The sequence below is a fragment of the Nelumbo lutea genome, chromosome 1 (assembly GCF_056320005.1).
Source record: "Nelumbo lutea isolate HS-2025 chromosome 1, American lotus-T2T, whole genome shotgun sequence".
Lineage (NCBI taxonomy): Eukaryota > Viridiplantae > Streptophyta > Magnoliopsida > Proteales > Nelumbonaceae > Nelumbo > Nelumbo lutea.
In genome coordinates, this window is record NC_142684.1 from 206,836,041 (window position 1) to 206,852,530 (window position 16,490).

At 38.5% G+C, this 16,490-nt stretch overlaps 2 protein-coding genes and 1 long non-coding RNA gene across 3 annotated transcripts; 1 reads left to right on the plus strand and 2 right to left on the minus strand.

The window, feature by feature from the left end:
• Positions 1 to 455: 455 nt before the first annotated feature.
• On the plus strand, positions 456 to 4,165 carry LOC148880599 (cationic amino acid transporter 7, chloroplastic-like). Its single transcript, XM_088962553.1, has 5 exons — positions 456 to 1,378; positions 1,526 to 1,748; positions 1,971 to 2,301; positions 2,493 to 2,727; positions 3,177 to 4,165. The coding sequence occupies exons 1-5, from the start codon at positions 958 to 960 to the stop codon at positions 3,728 to 3,730; spliced, it is 1,764 nt and encodes a 587-aa protein (XP_088818679.1). The 5' UTR covers positions 456 to 957; the 3' UTR covers positions 3,731 to 4,165.
• A 3,563-nt stretch (positions 4,166 to 7,728) lies between these two features.
• On the minus strand, positions 7,729 to 12,021 carry LOC148880600 (uncharacterized). The gene is made up of 2 exons (XR_016104609.1): positions 8,508 to 12,021; positions 7,729 to 8,289 (listed from the first exon to the last, which is right to left on the minus strand). It is a non-coding gene; the product is annotated as an uncharacterized LOC148880600 (long non-coding RNA).
• A 486-nt stretch (positions 12,022 to 12,507) lies between these two features.
• LOC148880601 (Alcohol dehydrogenase transcription factor Myb/SANT-like family protein) lies at positions 12,508 to 14,496 on the minus strand. The gene has a single exon (XM_088962554.1). The coding sequence runs from the start codon at positions 13,890 to 13,892 to the stop codon at positions 12,888 to 12,890; it is 1,005 nt and encodes a 334-aa protein (XP_088818680.1). The 5' UTR covers positions 13,893 to 14,496; the 3' UTR covers positions 12,508 to 12,887.
• Between the last annotated feature and the right edge of the window lie 1,994 nt (positions 14,497 to 16,490).

Below are 16,490 nucleotides of genomic sequence, written 5' to 3' on the forward strand. Positions count from 1 at the left end.
TTATTTTTTATGCTTGTTCTCACGTCAAGGCTTTTAATTGAGGGACAGACGCGTAATTTAATGAAAACCGAGGTGCAATCGGGTGCTTCTGAGGGCACAACAATAAAAAGAAAAAAAAAATCAAGCTTTCCCCAACCCCAATCCCAACCTCCGTTGCCGTTCTTTCCTCTATTTTCCTTCTCTCCCTCTCTCTCTCTCTCTCTCTCTCTCTCCTGATCTCTTTCTCTCAGCTTCCAATTCCAAAAGAAGTTAATCCGCGTAAGCAGATTGCAACAATCAGTCCCATTTCATTTGTTTTTCCTCGCAGGTGTAATCAGCTCGAGAAGGACAATTTCACATGGCCCAGTTCTCTGAACTGTTCCACTGCAATTGTCCAATCGCTTTTCTTTTTATTTTTTTACCTTTTCCCCAAAACTATTTAAGCAGTTGATATTCTCATTTTAGAAGTCTTTTCTAAAGAAGATTAGAGCGCAACAGAAGCATCCAGTACTTGAATTGAAACCCACGCAAATATAGATCTCTCTCTCTCTCTCTCTCTCTGTCCAGGTGGTTCGCCGTTCGTCTCTTCCGTTCGGTTTACTTCTGCAGCGGTCGCCGGAGGTTAGAGAGGCGAGGCGGTGTGGAAGCTGAGAGAAGAGAGCGGGAAGGGAAGGGGATGGGGATCAAGGAAAAGGAAAAGAGAGGAGAATTGAATTGGATAGGGTTTGGGGGATTCTGAGTCGGGGACTCGGGAGAGAGAAAATAATTAATTTTATTTTATTTATTTGAAAGGAAAAAGAATTCACTTTCCGTTCATTTCGTACACGAACCGGATGCACAACTATTAAACACGTGGCAAAATTCTGTTGGAGATGTAGCGCTGGACACAGCTAGTAGGGAACCGGCAGATCCGGACTTCAGACCGGTCCGAGACCTGACATCCTTAACGGATATTTAAACCTCTTCACCCCCCCTCGCATGGAAACGGAAGAAGCCATTGGAGCTGCAACCATGGCGGCCATTCAACCTCCAGTAAACAACCCTTCTCTCTCCACATATCTCCAAGACCTTCACCAGACGCCCCACAAGCTTAAAAGAAGAATGTTTGCGACATGGACTCCAGACCAGGAGCTCAACCAAGTAAGGTTGAGGTCAGGAGCAGACATGAAAAGAAAGCTCCAGTGGTACGACTTGGTAGGCCTCGGTGTCGGAGGAATGCTGGGCGTTGGAGTTTTCGTCACAACTGGTCAAGTAGCAGCCAGGATCTCCGGTCCTGCTGTCTTTATTTCTTATATCATTGCCGGAGTATCAGCTCTCCTTTCTTCCTTGTGTTATACCGAATTCTCTATTCAGATTCCGGTCGCCGGTGGCGCCTTTAGCTATCTGCGAATAACCTTTGGTATGGATACGATCGTGCACAGTGAAACTCTTGTGTTGCGTTTTTCTCATCTTTTCAGTTTCTTTTATGAGTTTGTTGGATTGGACAAGTTGATTTGTTGCTCTTCTTATTCTTCTGTTATTTTCTGTTTCTGTTGAATTGGTGTAGGGGAGTTCGTGGGTTACTTCGCTGGAGCTAATATACTAATGGAGTATGTCTTGTCAAACGCCGCCGTGGCGAGAAGTTTCACGGCGTATCTATCTTGTACAGTGGGAGCAGTTCATCCGGATTCATGGAGACTTAAAGTGGGTGGATTAGCAGAGGGTTATAATAGACTGGATTTCACAGCTGTTGTTGTTATTCTTCTTCTTACATTCTGTCTATGCTATAGGTTTGATCCCTAATCCCTCACAACCCTTTTGGTTCTTTTTTTTTTTCTTTGGTTATTTTATGTTCTTATTTGCTTTTCTGGCGCTTCTTGTCAGACAAGTGGGTTCCTCAATTCTTTCTTCATCTATGGATTTATTGATTTTGGAACTGCATGGCTTTGTTAGTTCAGTCATTGAACGATGAATGGATTGTGTGTGTGATGGTTTTGTCTTTTGGATTGCAGCACCAAGGAAAGTTCTATGTTTAACCTCGTTATGACAGTGTTTCATGTGGTCTTCTTCGGATTCATTATTATTTCTGGGTTCTACATTGGGAGTGCCAAGAATTTGATACACCCAGATGGATTAACTCCTTTTGGCGTTAGGGGTGTTCTTGATGGAGCGGCCATAGTTTATTTCAGCTATATTGGCTACGACACTGTATCGACCTTGGCAGAAGAGATAAAGAACCCTCAGAAGAACCTCCCAGTGGGAATCGTTGGGTCTGTTGTCATCGTTTTGGCACTTTATTGTCTCATGGCCTTGTCCTTGTGCGTGATGATCCCTTACAATGAGGTAAGTTCTCACAGGATTCAACTTTCATAAATTTATTCAGGCATGGAGATTACAATATCAGATTCCACAAGAACATTACTAGAGGTGGGCTTAGGAAAAAGTAGTAAAACTAGGACGGGCGATCTCCCTTTGGCTTTTGGTGCACTGTCAGTCCGTCACTAAGAAAAAGGCATCTTTTTCTTGATTCGCAGATATCGGATACAGAAGCATCATTCGTTTTGGCTTTCAGAAAGATGGCTGGTTGGGAATGGGCAAGCAATGTTGTTGGCGCTGGTGCAAGCTTGGGAATCGTTGCTTCTCTCCTGGTGGCTATGCTAGGCCAAGCCAGATACCTTTGTGTTATTGGAAGGGCTAGGCTCGTGCCCATCTGGTTGGCCAAGGTGCACCCTTCTACAGGCACCCCTTTGAATGCCACCCTCTCCTTAGGTAAGGAATATTGGATTTTCTGTAACCATTCATACTGATTTCCTCTCCCCATTTAAGAATAGAATCAGGCAGCTGGGTTTTAGTATTAAATGATTTTTTTTAGATTCCCATTTGACAATATAATTTCTATAGATAATCAGCTAGGCCTTATCTATTTTTTATCCCTTTTTAATTTACTGTATGTATGATCAGAAGGAACGGATTAATTCATTTTGTTTTTTTCAGAATCACCGGTATGTATGATGTAAGGTCAGGCTTCTAAAACAAGAATATACTCTTCTTATCACCAAAAATCTCGTTTGTTTGTCCTTTGGTTTCCCTTTTGCCGAGTGACACAAAAAGAAATAATATTGCACATCGTTAGTGGGAAGTTGCTGATTAAAATAAAAGAAAAAGAAGGAATAAACAAAGAAAGTGAGGCCATGAATCTTTTTCTTTCTGTGGCGCAGGGATGTGCACGGCATCAATTGCACTCTTCACAGAACTTGAAATAGTGCTAGAGATGATTTCCATCGGCACACTCCTGGTCTTCTATCTGGTGGGGAACGCTCTGATCTATCGTCGGTATGTTGTCATTGGAAACAACCATCCACTCCCCACTCTCGTCTACCTGTTGCTCCTCTCATCAAGTTCAATTGGCTTCTCCATGTCATGGAAGTTCAAGGAACAATGGTGGGGCTTGGCCTTATTTAGTGGGACTCTGATTGCCATTACTGCCGTCTTCCACTACATGATCTCCCGCAGTGGCCAACCCAGCGAATGGTCAGTTCCACTTATGCCATGGCCGGCTTCTGCGTCAATCTTCCTCAATGTATTTCTCATGACTACGCTAAACATAAGGGCTTTCCAAAGGTTTGGAATGTGGGCCTGTCTTGTCACCTTGTTCTATGTACTATATGGTGTTCATTCAACGTACCGTGCAGAAGAAATGGGGACTGAGGATGATGGAATAAACACAATCTCATCAGTGCAACAAACCAAGCTGGAAATCCAGTTGGTTTAATCAAAAGGTGTTATTAGGACCTTTCTTTCTTTCTTTGTCTCCCTTCTTTTACTTTTTCCAGTTTTGATCCTGTCAATACAGTGTAGGGCTCGGCTCATGGAAGTCATACTACGCAGTCCCCCTCCCCCAATAAAAAAAAAAGAATAAAAAAAGAATGTAGAATGAGTGAACAAGCATAAAACACCCAAATAAAGGTACATAGAATGGGAAAAAGAAGAGGAAAGGGATAGCTTTTTCTTATATCTTACATATCCTTTTTTTAGTTTTTGTTTTCTTGCTTTTTCAGTTTTTCTGCTTTCTTTTTCCCACTTTGTACTCTCTGTTGTCACTATGTAACTGTAACCGTAACCATATTTCATGGTGAAACCACCACTATTCCTTGCAACAGAATGTGAATTTATATTGTGATGAAGAAGAGAAACCGCTTTTTGATAACTGGTGAAGTTGATTGATCAAGCTGTTGTTTTTGTCCTCTATTAAATATCAAGCGCATTGAGACAAGGCTGTTTGGGTGGTTTCAACGAGAGTGGTCGTTGTTGGCTTGTTGCTACTTGCTAGTGCTGTCCCTATTGACGCAGTACTAATCTAGTTATCTGATTCTGATGATTAAAATATCTTGCAGACCAGACTTAAGATCCATAAAATGAACACCCAATATGTGAATGCGATGCTGTTGATGCAGATTCTTTGTTGGGTGGGTTTCGTTGGTGATGAACTAAAGGTCAAAGAAAAGGACTTCCTTAGTTGGATATGTAAGGAATCATTTTTCTTTTGGTTGAGAGGGGAGGGAGAGTGTAGACCATTGGTTTGTTGGTTCATTGGATAGGATCATAGAATGTGGCAATACTGAATCTCATCTCATCTAAACTTGTTGACTAGCTATGGCTATATATATATATATATATATATATATATATATATATATATTCCCTTTTAATAAAAATAAAAATAAATAAATGGGACCCACCAAATACTTAGCCCAGCCTATCCTAGTAGAGGGGTTCCACTGCCATGTGAAAGTGTAGCAATAGAGGAGGAGAGGCTACAGGCATGCCATGTGGCTTGTTACTTGGTCCAGCCATTCATTCTATAACAAGAACCACATTCTATATCTGGTTAAGAAGTGGATACATCAACTAGTACTCCACGGAATTCCATATTCTGTTTAGTGTTTACTCGTAATACCATGGCCCTTCCAATCTCCAAATGGTCACCATCCCATTAATATATCAACCATGTTTAGCACCTGCCAAGTGATGGAACATTCTATAAATAGACCATCACTGTGTTGTGTTTGTGTGAGACTGATGAGTTTTATGGACATAGATTAAAAAAAAAAAATCAGTGCATATAAAAATATACACATTTCATGAATTTCTACGAGAGTTGGGGTGAATGTTGGAAGTGAGTAACAATACATTTACATTCCTTGTGTAAGAGCCATCTGGCATCTGGGGCTGACAAGCATATAAGAATAAGAAGCATGGACCTAAGCGGGTTTCTTTGTGTAAGAAAGTACCTAAGGAAGGTTAGGTCGTATGCACTGCATCCTTCTCAGCACCCCTCAAATAGCTGGGACCAACATGGAGTTATGGCATTTTGTTTTCATTCTCTCTCTCTCTTTCTCTCATGGTGTGCTAATTAGTGGTATTGTGTTCGATAATTGGATCAAATACAATGAACAAAGAACATTCCCACAATCCACCATCTTTGCTGGCTGGACAATGGAGCTGCAGAGAGAATTGATAACCATTAATTTTAGATGCCATTTTCATTCTGCATGTATTACGACTGCGTCTTAGAGAAAAAAAAAATAACAAATTAAGAAGTATGAGAAGTATACATTGTTGACAGGTAAGTACGAAAGATAACAACAATAAAGTAGGCCCTTAATATTTTACAAAGATATTGTTTTACTATTGATACGATGATACATTATATGGGATATACTTGTAACCAATCAACTGTTTTCATAAAAAGTGATTACCCAGTCAGCTGCTATTCATCTAAATTCACATGGGTTTTGATTGATTAAATCTCTTCCCGGTAAATCTTTCGATAAAGATTTAATCAGAGGTTCAATGGATATGGGCACAAAACAGAATGGCAAAACAGGACTTGTGTGGCTGACCCCATATAGTTGGGACAAGGTTTAGATGATGATAATGATTTGATCACTCACTAGTGAAGGGATAAGTTTTGCTATTTGAAAAAAAAAAAACAAAAAACCTTGGGCCGGCAATTTTGAAGTTTCATGTGTCATTATCATCCAAACCTCATCCCACTCAGTAACACGTCATGTGTGTTAAACTTCAAAATAGTCCAAGCTTTTTTTTTTTTTTTGGATAAAAGACTACATATCCTAAGTTTTGTAAATAGACTTGTATATACCTTGTGGGGTGTACTGAGTACTCATTGAACTTAAACATACCCTTATTTCTTCTTCCATTTCATGAAACCGTTTTAATATTTTAAAAATCCTATTTTACCCTTTGAGAATACTACTCTTTCAAAACAATATTTCTTGATCTGCTTCTGATTTTCTGCAACTGCAATTACAACAGTTTTCAGATTAAGATAGAAGGCTAGTAGATGGATAAAGTAATAGAGAGGGGGGAGATTAAAATAGGGAACTGGTGTTGAGGGTAACAGCAGAAATGCAATTCAGTGATGATGGTGAGTTGCAAGTTTAAGGAACAGAGAAGCAACAAGAGGGAAGAGGAAGAAGAGAGGGGGAGAAAGAGAGAGGGAGCGAAAAAAGAGGTGTGGCAATGAGCTGTTTTTGTTTTCATTGCCAGCTCTGTTATGTTCAGTGGTGGCATGGTGATGTTTCTCTGAGGCAAAAATAACATATGGGTCTTTTTGGTTCTTTTAGAAAATTTAAAGTTCTGATTAAGGGTGAAAATGTCTTTTTATAAACTAAGGTATACTTAAGTCAATTTATGAAAACTTTGGGTATTTTTTAAGTATTTTATTCTTTTTATTTTTCCTCCTCTTTTTTTCTCTAAAGAGCCAAGCTTTTCTCACGAGGGAGGTGATGAAAATCCTATAATTTACAAACTAGCCATTTAGCATCTTTATGAATAATTGACAATTTAAGGAACAAATTTGGTAAATAATGATGGTTAATATCATCTAACAATAACTATATTTTTTGCAGTTTCTCACGCATGATGAAATAGAGCAACAAACTTCATAAACGCGCACAAGACAACCAAAAGCATATATACTACATCAAGTGGATCGAATTGGCAAAATGAAGCATGAAATGAAATTATGTTTTTCTTAATACTACATCAAGTGGATTCTTTGGCGGAAATGCTAATGAAAATAGAGATGCACATGCACTTGTTTCCTCTCTCAAACGTTCTAATCATTTGTATTAAGACGTTATTATTTCATTTGCATTAGGACGACAATTTTATGTTGGGTAATGTATGAACAGAATAAATATGTACGGCCTAAGGGTTGAAAATGGACAACAGAGATGAAATTGGGAGGAAGAACGGACAGCAGACAAACTGCATCACATTCTCCCTTGCAGTGACAGTGAATCTTGCAGTGTTTATTTGTACTCATCTCTTTTATTATCTTCAACAATAAGGAAAGATGTCTATGAGGAGAATTCTTCACGGGACAAAGGACAATTAATAGCCACATAGGTAAGGCCAACTATATTGTATGGAATAGTGTTGGGCATATAAAAAAAAAAAAAAAAGTGGCAGTAATGCAAATGCATAGATGAATGAATGGTAAAACTAGTAAGGATGAGTTTAGAAATAAAATGATAAATAAGAAAAAGTAGATTGAAATGGTTTTGTCACATGCACAGAAGACCATCTACAGCACCTGCTAAGTTAATCTGTCACAAGTGAAGGAGCTAGAAGAGTTGGAGTCAGACTGAAAAGGACTCCGCTGGATGCAATAAGAAATAATTTTAAGTGCCCATAATTTAACAATGAATATGACACTGAACATAATGCAATGGCAAAACAGGATTTATGTAACCTGACCCCATATAGTTGGGACAAGGCTTACAAGATGATGATCCCCAGGTGCCTGGTTTCTAATAAAAATATATCCCCTTTATAACTTGTAATAATACAAAGAAATTAACTTGTGCCAAACACACATACACACACACAAGAATGCTGGTAGGCATAACAGTTAAACACTCAACAGAAACATAAACTCAACTCTCAGACAAAGGACTTCATGATAATATAAGAATAATCACATGGCTGAGTTGGCAATACACATTTATCTACAGCCATTGGACTTTGGACTATGTGTTGGTCCATCATGAAGAACGTAGAGTAAGGATGGACACAGGACATTGCAACCAAACAAGCTGGTGCTTTTTCAACAGAGGTTGGATCAGGGATTACTCTTTCTATTGAAATTTTCACCTCCTCTTGATTTTGTGAAGAGGCTTATCAAGTGTATGCCAACAACAAACAACCAGCGTATGAGCATGCAAATGTAGATAGACGGCAAGTTTCACTCCTTACCGAAAAAAAGTAGACATCTATCATTTTCAATTTAATAACGCATTGCACCTAAAAGAAAGGCAAGGAGAATTTCAGTTAAAGCAACACAAGGAGGAAGGACCGGTCTCCTACTCAAATGAATTACTAAAATCTACTGATGCCTCGTACAAATAAATGGCAATAACGAATATCTTTCTTAATAAGAGACAGATAATTGGGGCATACCAATTCAGAATGATTATTGAATCCTTATGATTAAAAGAATGTTGAGTTTTAAGAAACATAACCTATGGTTTAAGCAAGGAGTTTTGAGTATTTCTGTAAGATCCGTAGTTAAGGTGTCAGCACCACTAAAATATCATTGCCACCCACCTTACCTCACTTGGACATTGTTTTTCCCCTCCTGATTCATTAAATTCACATGCATCAGATTACAAGCCAACCTGTTAGTAGTCTTATTAATACAAAATTATGATTACACTGAAAAACCACCTTACACTTTGTGCCAATACATTTGATAACAATTTATGTCCACCAAACCGATAAAAGTATTAAGTACTTAAAGATGTGCCTATATTCTACACTATTATATCAACCATAATTAATGGAGCAAACATTCAAACAAGGTCAACAGTAGTTGGTTTACATGTAAACCACTGACCCATTTATATTTCCAAACAAGGCTTTAAAACCTCAGTGATGAATGGATCAAACAAAGAGTTTTTTGTAATAAAGTAAAATTTTGTTAAAAATAAAACTATCCAAAGAAAATAGGCAAAATGCACATTCCAATTTCTTCATCCCCAAAAATCACAAAATATACCCATCAATAACTGCAAACGCTGCAGAAATCCAAAAAACAATATTCAAGTTCACCAAATCTAATCTGCATTCCCCACTTCAAACACAACCCTACCAGTCTTTTACCATTACCCCCCACCCTTCTCCAGATCAAGGTTCAAAGTATCAACACTCTCAATATGAAAATTTAACTTGTCAGAAGTTTCAATCAATTGATACTCTTTTATTTTTTATCTTTCTTATTTGATATTATAACAGTGGGTACGTCTAGTCAAAATTTAACACACAAAATAATTAAAATAAACAAATTCCTGTTTCTTAGCATATCAATATTTTGAACCTTGCTCCATATGCTCTCCAAGGAGTGTATCAATTTGGATGAACATACTAAGGTTCTTCTGACCATTGACCACTTTTTCTTATCCAAAGTAAACTTTGGTGTTGCTGATTTGTCCTGTTATTCCACAAGAGGGGAGGGACACGACCTGAATAATTATTTATTGTCTCTATAATTTCTTCAGTAAGCTGATTTCAATAAAATTGCATATGGAAAGCAGTCATCACTTGGTAGCAACAGAAAAATGCTTGAAAACTAAAGGGAAAATTAGAAAGTGTACTATACTATTTTGATAAATATGTTCTTAGCCAACCTCAAATTGTTGGAACAAGGCTCTATGTTGATAATTTTTAATAAATGCATTTGTTTATAATTAAGGTGAGATGATTGTATTAAGAATGCCAAGATTGTAAAAGGCCCCTAGACATGGTTTTGTATGGTTAATGAGTTAGAACCATGTGCAAGATATAAATACATATGCCTCTATCATCAAATGTAAACCTACAAGTCACATAGAATGATTCTCCTCCTCCAGGACCAAAAAGATACAGCACTTAAAGTAAGATATGGGGTCATAATTGGTTTTTAGATGTAAAAATTCAGTAAATCTTTACTTTATTTTTTTCTTTAACAATATTTCCCAAGTTTTACCTGGTTTCGTAGTTTTGTATACAATTCAGCATACATATTAATCAGAAAAACAGCATTTTTCTTTATTAATAACATTAAATTTCCTCTCAAAAGATGGAAAATCACCATATCTAGGAAAATAATATTCCAATTATATTAATTACAATACTTTAAAAATGATTATAATTTTATATGATAAAATTTAAGACAGTCAAAGAGTAAGTAAAAGAGAAAAAGAATAAGGGTGGAGCTGCAGTTTTTTTTAATGTGTGAGAGAGCATGAAAAAAAAAGGAAAGAAACCTCTGTATTAGAAATTTTTTGTTTTTCTTCTCCTTTTCCTCTTCTCAAAACCTTTGGATCTTTTAAATTTCAATAGTAAAACTTTAAAACAAAGTATAATTCACACACACACACACACTCACACACACACACACACACATATAGAATCTAGTAGCATACATACTACTAAGACGTAGCAATATGCATGATATTGTAATAAGGTTCCAGCCTTGTTATTTTAGTCGCCTAGGTGGACCTAGTTTCTATAAACAAGGCATTTAGGTATGGCACCCAGCCAAGGGCACTATGACAACTATTCTCTTAGTTTATCCTAACACCATAGAACGTACTGAAGCAAGCCTCCAATTTCTCCCAAATTTATTGTTATTCTTTCCACCTTCTTTGTGTAGTCTGGACTGAAGAATCTATTAAAAAAGAATCCTTCCCTTCAGGATATTCCACATCAAGTTATATTAAAAAAATCTAGAACCTGATTAGTGCACCCCACCCTTACAAAAAAGAAAAGAAAAAAGATCATCGAATACATTTCTCCATTCTTGGAGGCTTTTCAAGTAGGAGTTGAGATCTTTCCTGCCTACACATGCCTAATCCCAGGCATCTTCTAATAGCCTAAGTTGCACTATAGTATAGACCATTGTCCTGTTGCTATTGACCATTCCACACCATCCTTGCTTTTAGTGCTCATCTTCCTCAGCTTCCTGATGAAAATCCGGTTTATTGCCAAGTGCCAACACTGAAAAAGAAGTCAATTTTAAGCACAACGGATTTTTTCAATCTCCTTGAGATCAGTGGGCCTCTAAGCCCTCACCATTCTGTCCAACTCTAACAAATGACCCAATGGAGACTCATCATAACCACCTGATTCAGATTCCTCACATGCATGCGAACTCCCCATCTCAATAGCTATTGCATCTTCATCAGCTGAGACCCTCTTAAACCACTGACTCTCCTCCCCTTCAACAGCCCATCACCCACCCCTATTTGAGTGGTGTTTGACAACATGATTGGTTTTGTTTTTTGAAAAACAAAAAAAAAAAAACTGTCACATCAGCAAAATTATGTTGTTTTTTGCTGAATTGGCAGTTGTTTTTGTTTTCAAAAACAGAACCATGTTGTTGAACACAACACCCCCTAAGTCTCCCATTATTACCTTAATGAACTGAGATGAAAAATTTGTGCTTGGGTCCTTGGTCATCAGAAACTTAACTCTCTAGTGTGGGAAGTCCATAAATCCCATGGTAAGAACTCTAAAAAGCCAAAAATGAACCATAACAAACAGTAGAAAATGCTCTATTGGAGAAACCAACAAGGTTTTGCTAGATTCTGAGAATATTTATCATCTTATTGTCTGTGTCCCCAGTCAAATGCTCTATTGGCCTCATGAGATTGCTCCAAACTGCAGTATTCTTCTTAGATATGAGAAGGTCCAAGATCCTATACTTCCCAAACTAAACTGAACTCTCATTTAACATCAAATTCTTTATACCTCCACGAGATTAACTGCCAGCAGAAATCAATACCCAAGTCCGAAAAAAATGCCTGATAAATCTTTATCAAAACCACCTTCCTATGCCTCCTACATCATCATTGTCATCTAACCCTTGTCCCAACTATGGGGTCAGCTTCCTATGCTTCCATGACTGAAATAACAGAAACAGTGGGCGGGCCTGTCAGATACACAAAGCATCCTGATGCCATATAATACTTGATAACAGAATTATCCATCTTCATGTTCCACCCCCCACCCCCCACCCCCCGCCCAACAATGCATGCACCCAAAAAAAAAAAAAAAAACCATCTTCCAATATCATCCAACAATAACTACTTGAGGCTCTGTAACGTCTGCTGCTACCATCTAAGTAGTCTTTAATTGTGACTATATATAAATCACTCAGAACCCTGAGGTACCACAATCTATTCAAAATTCGGTAAAATAAACAGAGCTAAATGTTAGTGTAGGTTTATATCTTTTGCCGCGCATCTCCACTTTAGCTCATTCTATTATCAAAACCAAAGTAATGAATAACACAACTTCCACCACCTTGGATAAGTAGACAACTAGTGAGAAAGTGGGCCATCCCAAATTTAGATTTGCACAAAAGAAGTTAAGGGCCAGAATAAGAGATGCCTCAACAAAGTAGAGGAAATCCAATATGCATCTTCAATGATGCATAGGCATCTCATACATGAAAAACATAAACATATAAAGCCTAATAAATTTTCAAGTAATGAAGTGAACAACTTTATTGGCTCTACATGTGGAATTTCTATGCAAAACTACATTTTTCTTCAAAAACAAATAAACAAACAAACAAACAAATTACGAGAACGAGACAAGTTCTGAACTTGTGATCGGTCGGTCAACAATTTAAAGAAAAGCACAATGCCGGAAAATAGATAAATGGCAATAGTCAGAATCCTCTAACTCACCAACTCCCATATCTCCACAGTCAATGGCCATGTAATGGGCAAGGCACTTCAAAACCTGGTTCATCAGAATTTAGCCTCCTAAAAACCTATTCTTGAAATTCTCCGAGTACCCAGAAGAAGAGCACAATAAACGACCGAAAAAAAAATAAAAAAATTATGTATCCCCATCTATGAATCCGGTGATGACATCCTTTTGACCTTCTTCTTCCCAGAAAACCCCTTTGTAAATGCATCAACAATTCGCTCCTGAGACTCGAGGATCATTTCGGTTCGCTTCATTTCCATCTCCATACGCATCCGCTCAATCTCCCTGGCCATCTCTATCTTCATCTGCTCCATCTTGACAAACCCTTCACCCAACAATTTAATTGACGAAACCATCTCCGAAACTGGATCCGTCTCTCTCTTAATCTCTTCAGCTCCACCACCACCACCACCACCATCATCATCATTCCTCCTCTTCCCAAATCCCGACCTTGTGGAAGAAGAACCATTAAAATACCAAGTATTAATATTAGGGTTAGGGTTCGGAAGTTCATCAACCCTACCATAATTCTTTGACCGGAACCCGGTTACAGGCTGCACCGGACTGGGCCGATTGGGAATTCTAAGACGAAACCCTAATCCACCACCACTTCCTCCTCCTCCTCCTCCTCTTGCTGCTCCCCCATTGGTCATCAGACGGTGGAGACTGCGTGTGTTGGTGGTGGGTATGTTGGTGTCGTCCTCATTTTCATCTTCGTCGTCCTCTCCGTTGTCGTCGTTATCACTCGAATCGGAATTGGCAGTGGCAGATGGGCCCTTTTCCATTGCATCCATCTTCCGGAAGTAGACCCAAGAGGAGGAGAAACGCCCGGGAGTAGCAAGGGATCGTTGTTTCTCGGTGCGGTAGCGCTTGCGGAGCTTTTCGACTTTGTGGCGGCATTGGACGGAGGTCTTCGATGGGGTAGCGAAGCGGCATCGACGGGCGACAGCGTCGGCGACTTCTTGCCAGTGAGAGGCCTTGAGGTTGCCGCGGCGGAGAGAGTACCACTTTTCACGGTAGGAGTCGATGAGGGCTACGGTTTCTTCGTGGGTCCAACACGGTGGGGGGAGTCTTCTAGAAGGCTGTGGGGTTGGACGGGCGGAGGCCGTGAGAGTTGGGTCTTGGGCGGAGGACGATGAGGCAGCCATGCCTGGTGGTGGTGCCGTGAAGAGGAGAAGGAAGAGGCAGAGGAGAAGGTGGTGGTGGTGGTTGAGGGAAACATAATTTTGGGTGGTGGTGGTGGTGATGTTATTACTTAGAGAGAGGGGGCCGGGGGGGTTGGGTGGAGAGAGTAGAGAGGAGGTGAGGTGGAGGTGTGAGGTGGGGTGGGAGGAGTGTGCGGCTGATTTCAAGATCTAAGATCCGCCACCGCTTTGAGAGGTCTATGACGCTAGAGAGCATACGCGGCTTTTACTTTGGCAGCAACCCCCCCACACCCCACCCCACCCACCCCCTCTCTCTCTCTCTCTACTTTCTCTCTCCTCTCTCCTCCAGGCTCCAGTGTCTCTGATGAGTCGTTGATTTATCCCCCTCTCCACCTTGGTCTTGGGTGTCGCCTGACTATACGTGAATACGTGTTTGGTGGGGGACTTGGGCTTTGATTAATGGATGACCGAGAGGCCAACTTCTGCAGTATTTCGGTCGACTAAGGTGGCTTTTGGATTGGACAGAGCAGCCGGAGACACTACATTGATGACAAAGACCTTTCCTTTTCCTTGTCCACAGCAGGATTTTTTCTTTCTTGCAAGAAGCCAAAGCAATGGAAATTGCTGTCATATGCTTTATATTGACTTTCTTCATCCTTTCTACTTCAATCTTATTTCTTTCCAATCCAATCCAATTAGTCTTTATTCTTACTTTATGTTATCAAATAGAATGTTCAGTTCTGCCATGCCATGAATTAGTACTGATCTGTTTGGCTTTCAAAATACCATAAAAAAGTACTTATCTATCTATTCAACAATTTTAGTTCTAATTACTTCATCATTCATTTGTTGACTTTTTTTTTTTTTTGTTAAGATTATAATGATCTTTGGACTGTGATCTTATCTTCCATTTTTAACCAAACCAAATGCTAAATCCCTTTTTTTTTTCTATTTCCCAAACAAATATGGATTGAATTTACTGATGAATTAATCTTCTAAGTACATTCTTGTTTATTCCGTTTTCCTTTATTAAATTGCGCCAATTTTGCTCATAATCATTTCTGCCGTGCCGTGTGTATTTTATACATATTTCCAAATTTTGACTGAAAATGCATTAGATGTAGAATCATTTAGGCTGTGTTTGATTGTAGTGTACAAATGCATGAGAGTGCAAAAGTAAAAAAATGCAAATTCTTGTTTAATTTTGTTTTGGATTTTACTGTAATTCTATTTTATGTCTTAATTTATTTCATTTGTACTGTAATCAAACAAAATAAGCTAAAATCGAAACAAAAGTATGTTAGAATTTACACTCAAATCATTTGCACTGTCATGGTTTTGCATCATTGCAACCAAACACAGCCTTAAGATAAAATGTAAAAAATATGATTATATTTGCTTATATGTATACTTTGCATTTATTTATAAAGCATGCTGAACTCTCCAATCCCTATTTTATAAAACATTTGAACCCATATTTTTCTAAGTCCGAATGAGCAACACTTGAAGGCTGTGCTAGGGGCTGTTTTAACCGATTGATTCTCATGTGGGTCATCAACTGTATACACCCAACAATTGAATATGGTTTCATCCTCACAAAATCTATCCTCACACCATTTTCACAGCCCTTTTAGCCATGCATTGGGAACATCTAGATTTCCCACAATCACTGTTACACTGCGGGCATGACTAATGTACGCAATGTAAAAGAGAGTGCCATTAGAGACTTGAAACATCCTCAAGGAAAGCAAGAATTGAAGTTTATTTAGGGGCTGTCAAATTCTCAACAGATGAGGTTTGGGTTGGACCCCATCTAAATCAAAATCAATTTGAATGGATTGAATGAATCAATAAAATCAATTGAATTCGACGAATTTAGACTTAATGGTCCAAGATATTTATTGGATTGGACATGCTCATTTGTAATGGATTTATATTGAGCTGGGAAGGGTTGAGCCAATGTCTAGTCCATTAAAATAAGAGTTCGAGTGTCAATGGACTAGGTTCAACCCCTTATGATGCCGGTAGCTTCCAAAACCAATATTAGAATTACATGGATTGATAATTTAAATTAGGGATAATCTATGATGTAGAAAAGATATGGTATGGGAAGAGTTTTGACCAATCAAAACCCACCCATGAATTTTGATAAATAACCTAATTGGCTGTTACATTTATGATTCCAGTTGACTGGTCAGAAGTTTTTTAATATCATATCTTTAAATTATGAACATGTATAATGTAATAGACATGAATTGCAGTTGAATGATGAAGAGATGACTACTAAATTAAAAAAAAAATAGAGAAATAGTGGAATATTCAATTAGACCCGTGTGCACAAATAGACACATGTTCAAGCAGTTTTATTATGGTCATGGTTTTAAAAACTGATTCAAAAACAGAACCACTTTTGACCACCGGTTCTTGAATCAAGTGGTCCACTCATCTGGTCTCAATTTGTTTTCAATCTCCTCTCTATTGGAGAGAGAGAGAGAGAGAATATTGTGTCTTTGAATTTTGTGTTGCGTAAATTGAGAAGTAACTTAGCCAATTGGAAAGCGTCTTGTCTTTTTGTATGCTGGTGGGAGAGTCTTTGTTCAG

Bases quoted from the DNA above. Each gene is read 5' to 3' on its own strand.
- LOC148880599 (XM_088962553.1), top strand. From the start codon at position 958: ATGGAAACGGAAGAAGCCATTGGAGCTGCAACCATGGCGGCCATTCAA. The intron at 1,379-1,525 runs GTATGGATACGA...GAATTGGTGTAG, and splicing joins CTATCTGCGAATAACCTTTG to GGGAGTTCGTGGGTTACTTC. The intron at 1,749-1,970 runs GTTTGATCCCTA...TTTGGATTGCAG, and splicing joins ACATTCTGTCTATGCTATAG to CACCAAGGAAAGTTCTATGT.
- LOC148880601 (XM_088962554.1), bottom strand. From the start codon at position 13,892: ATGGCTGCCTCATCGTCCTCCGCCCAAGACCCAACTCTCACGGCCTCC.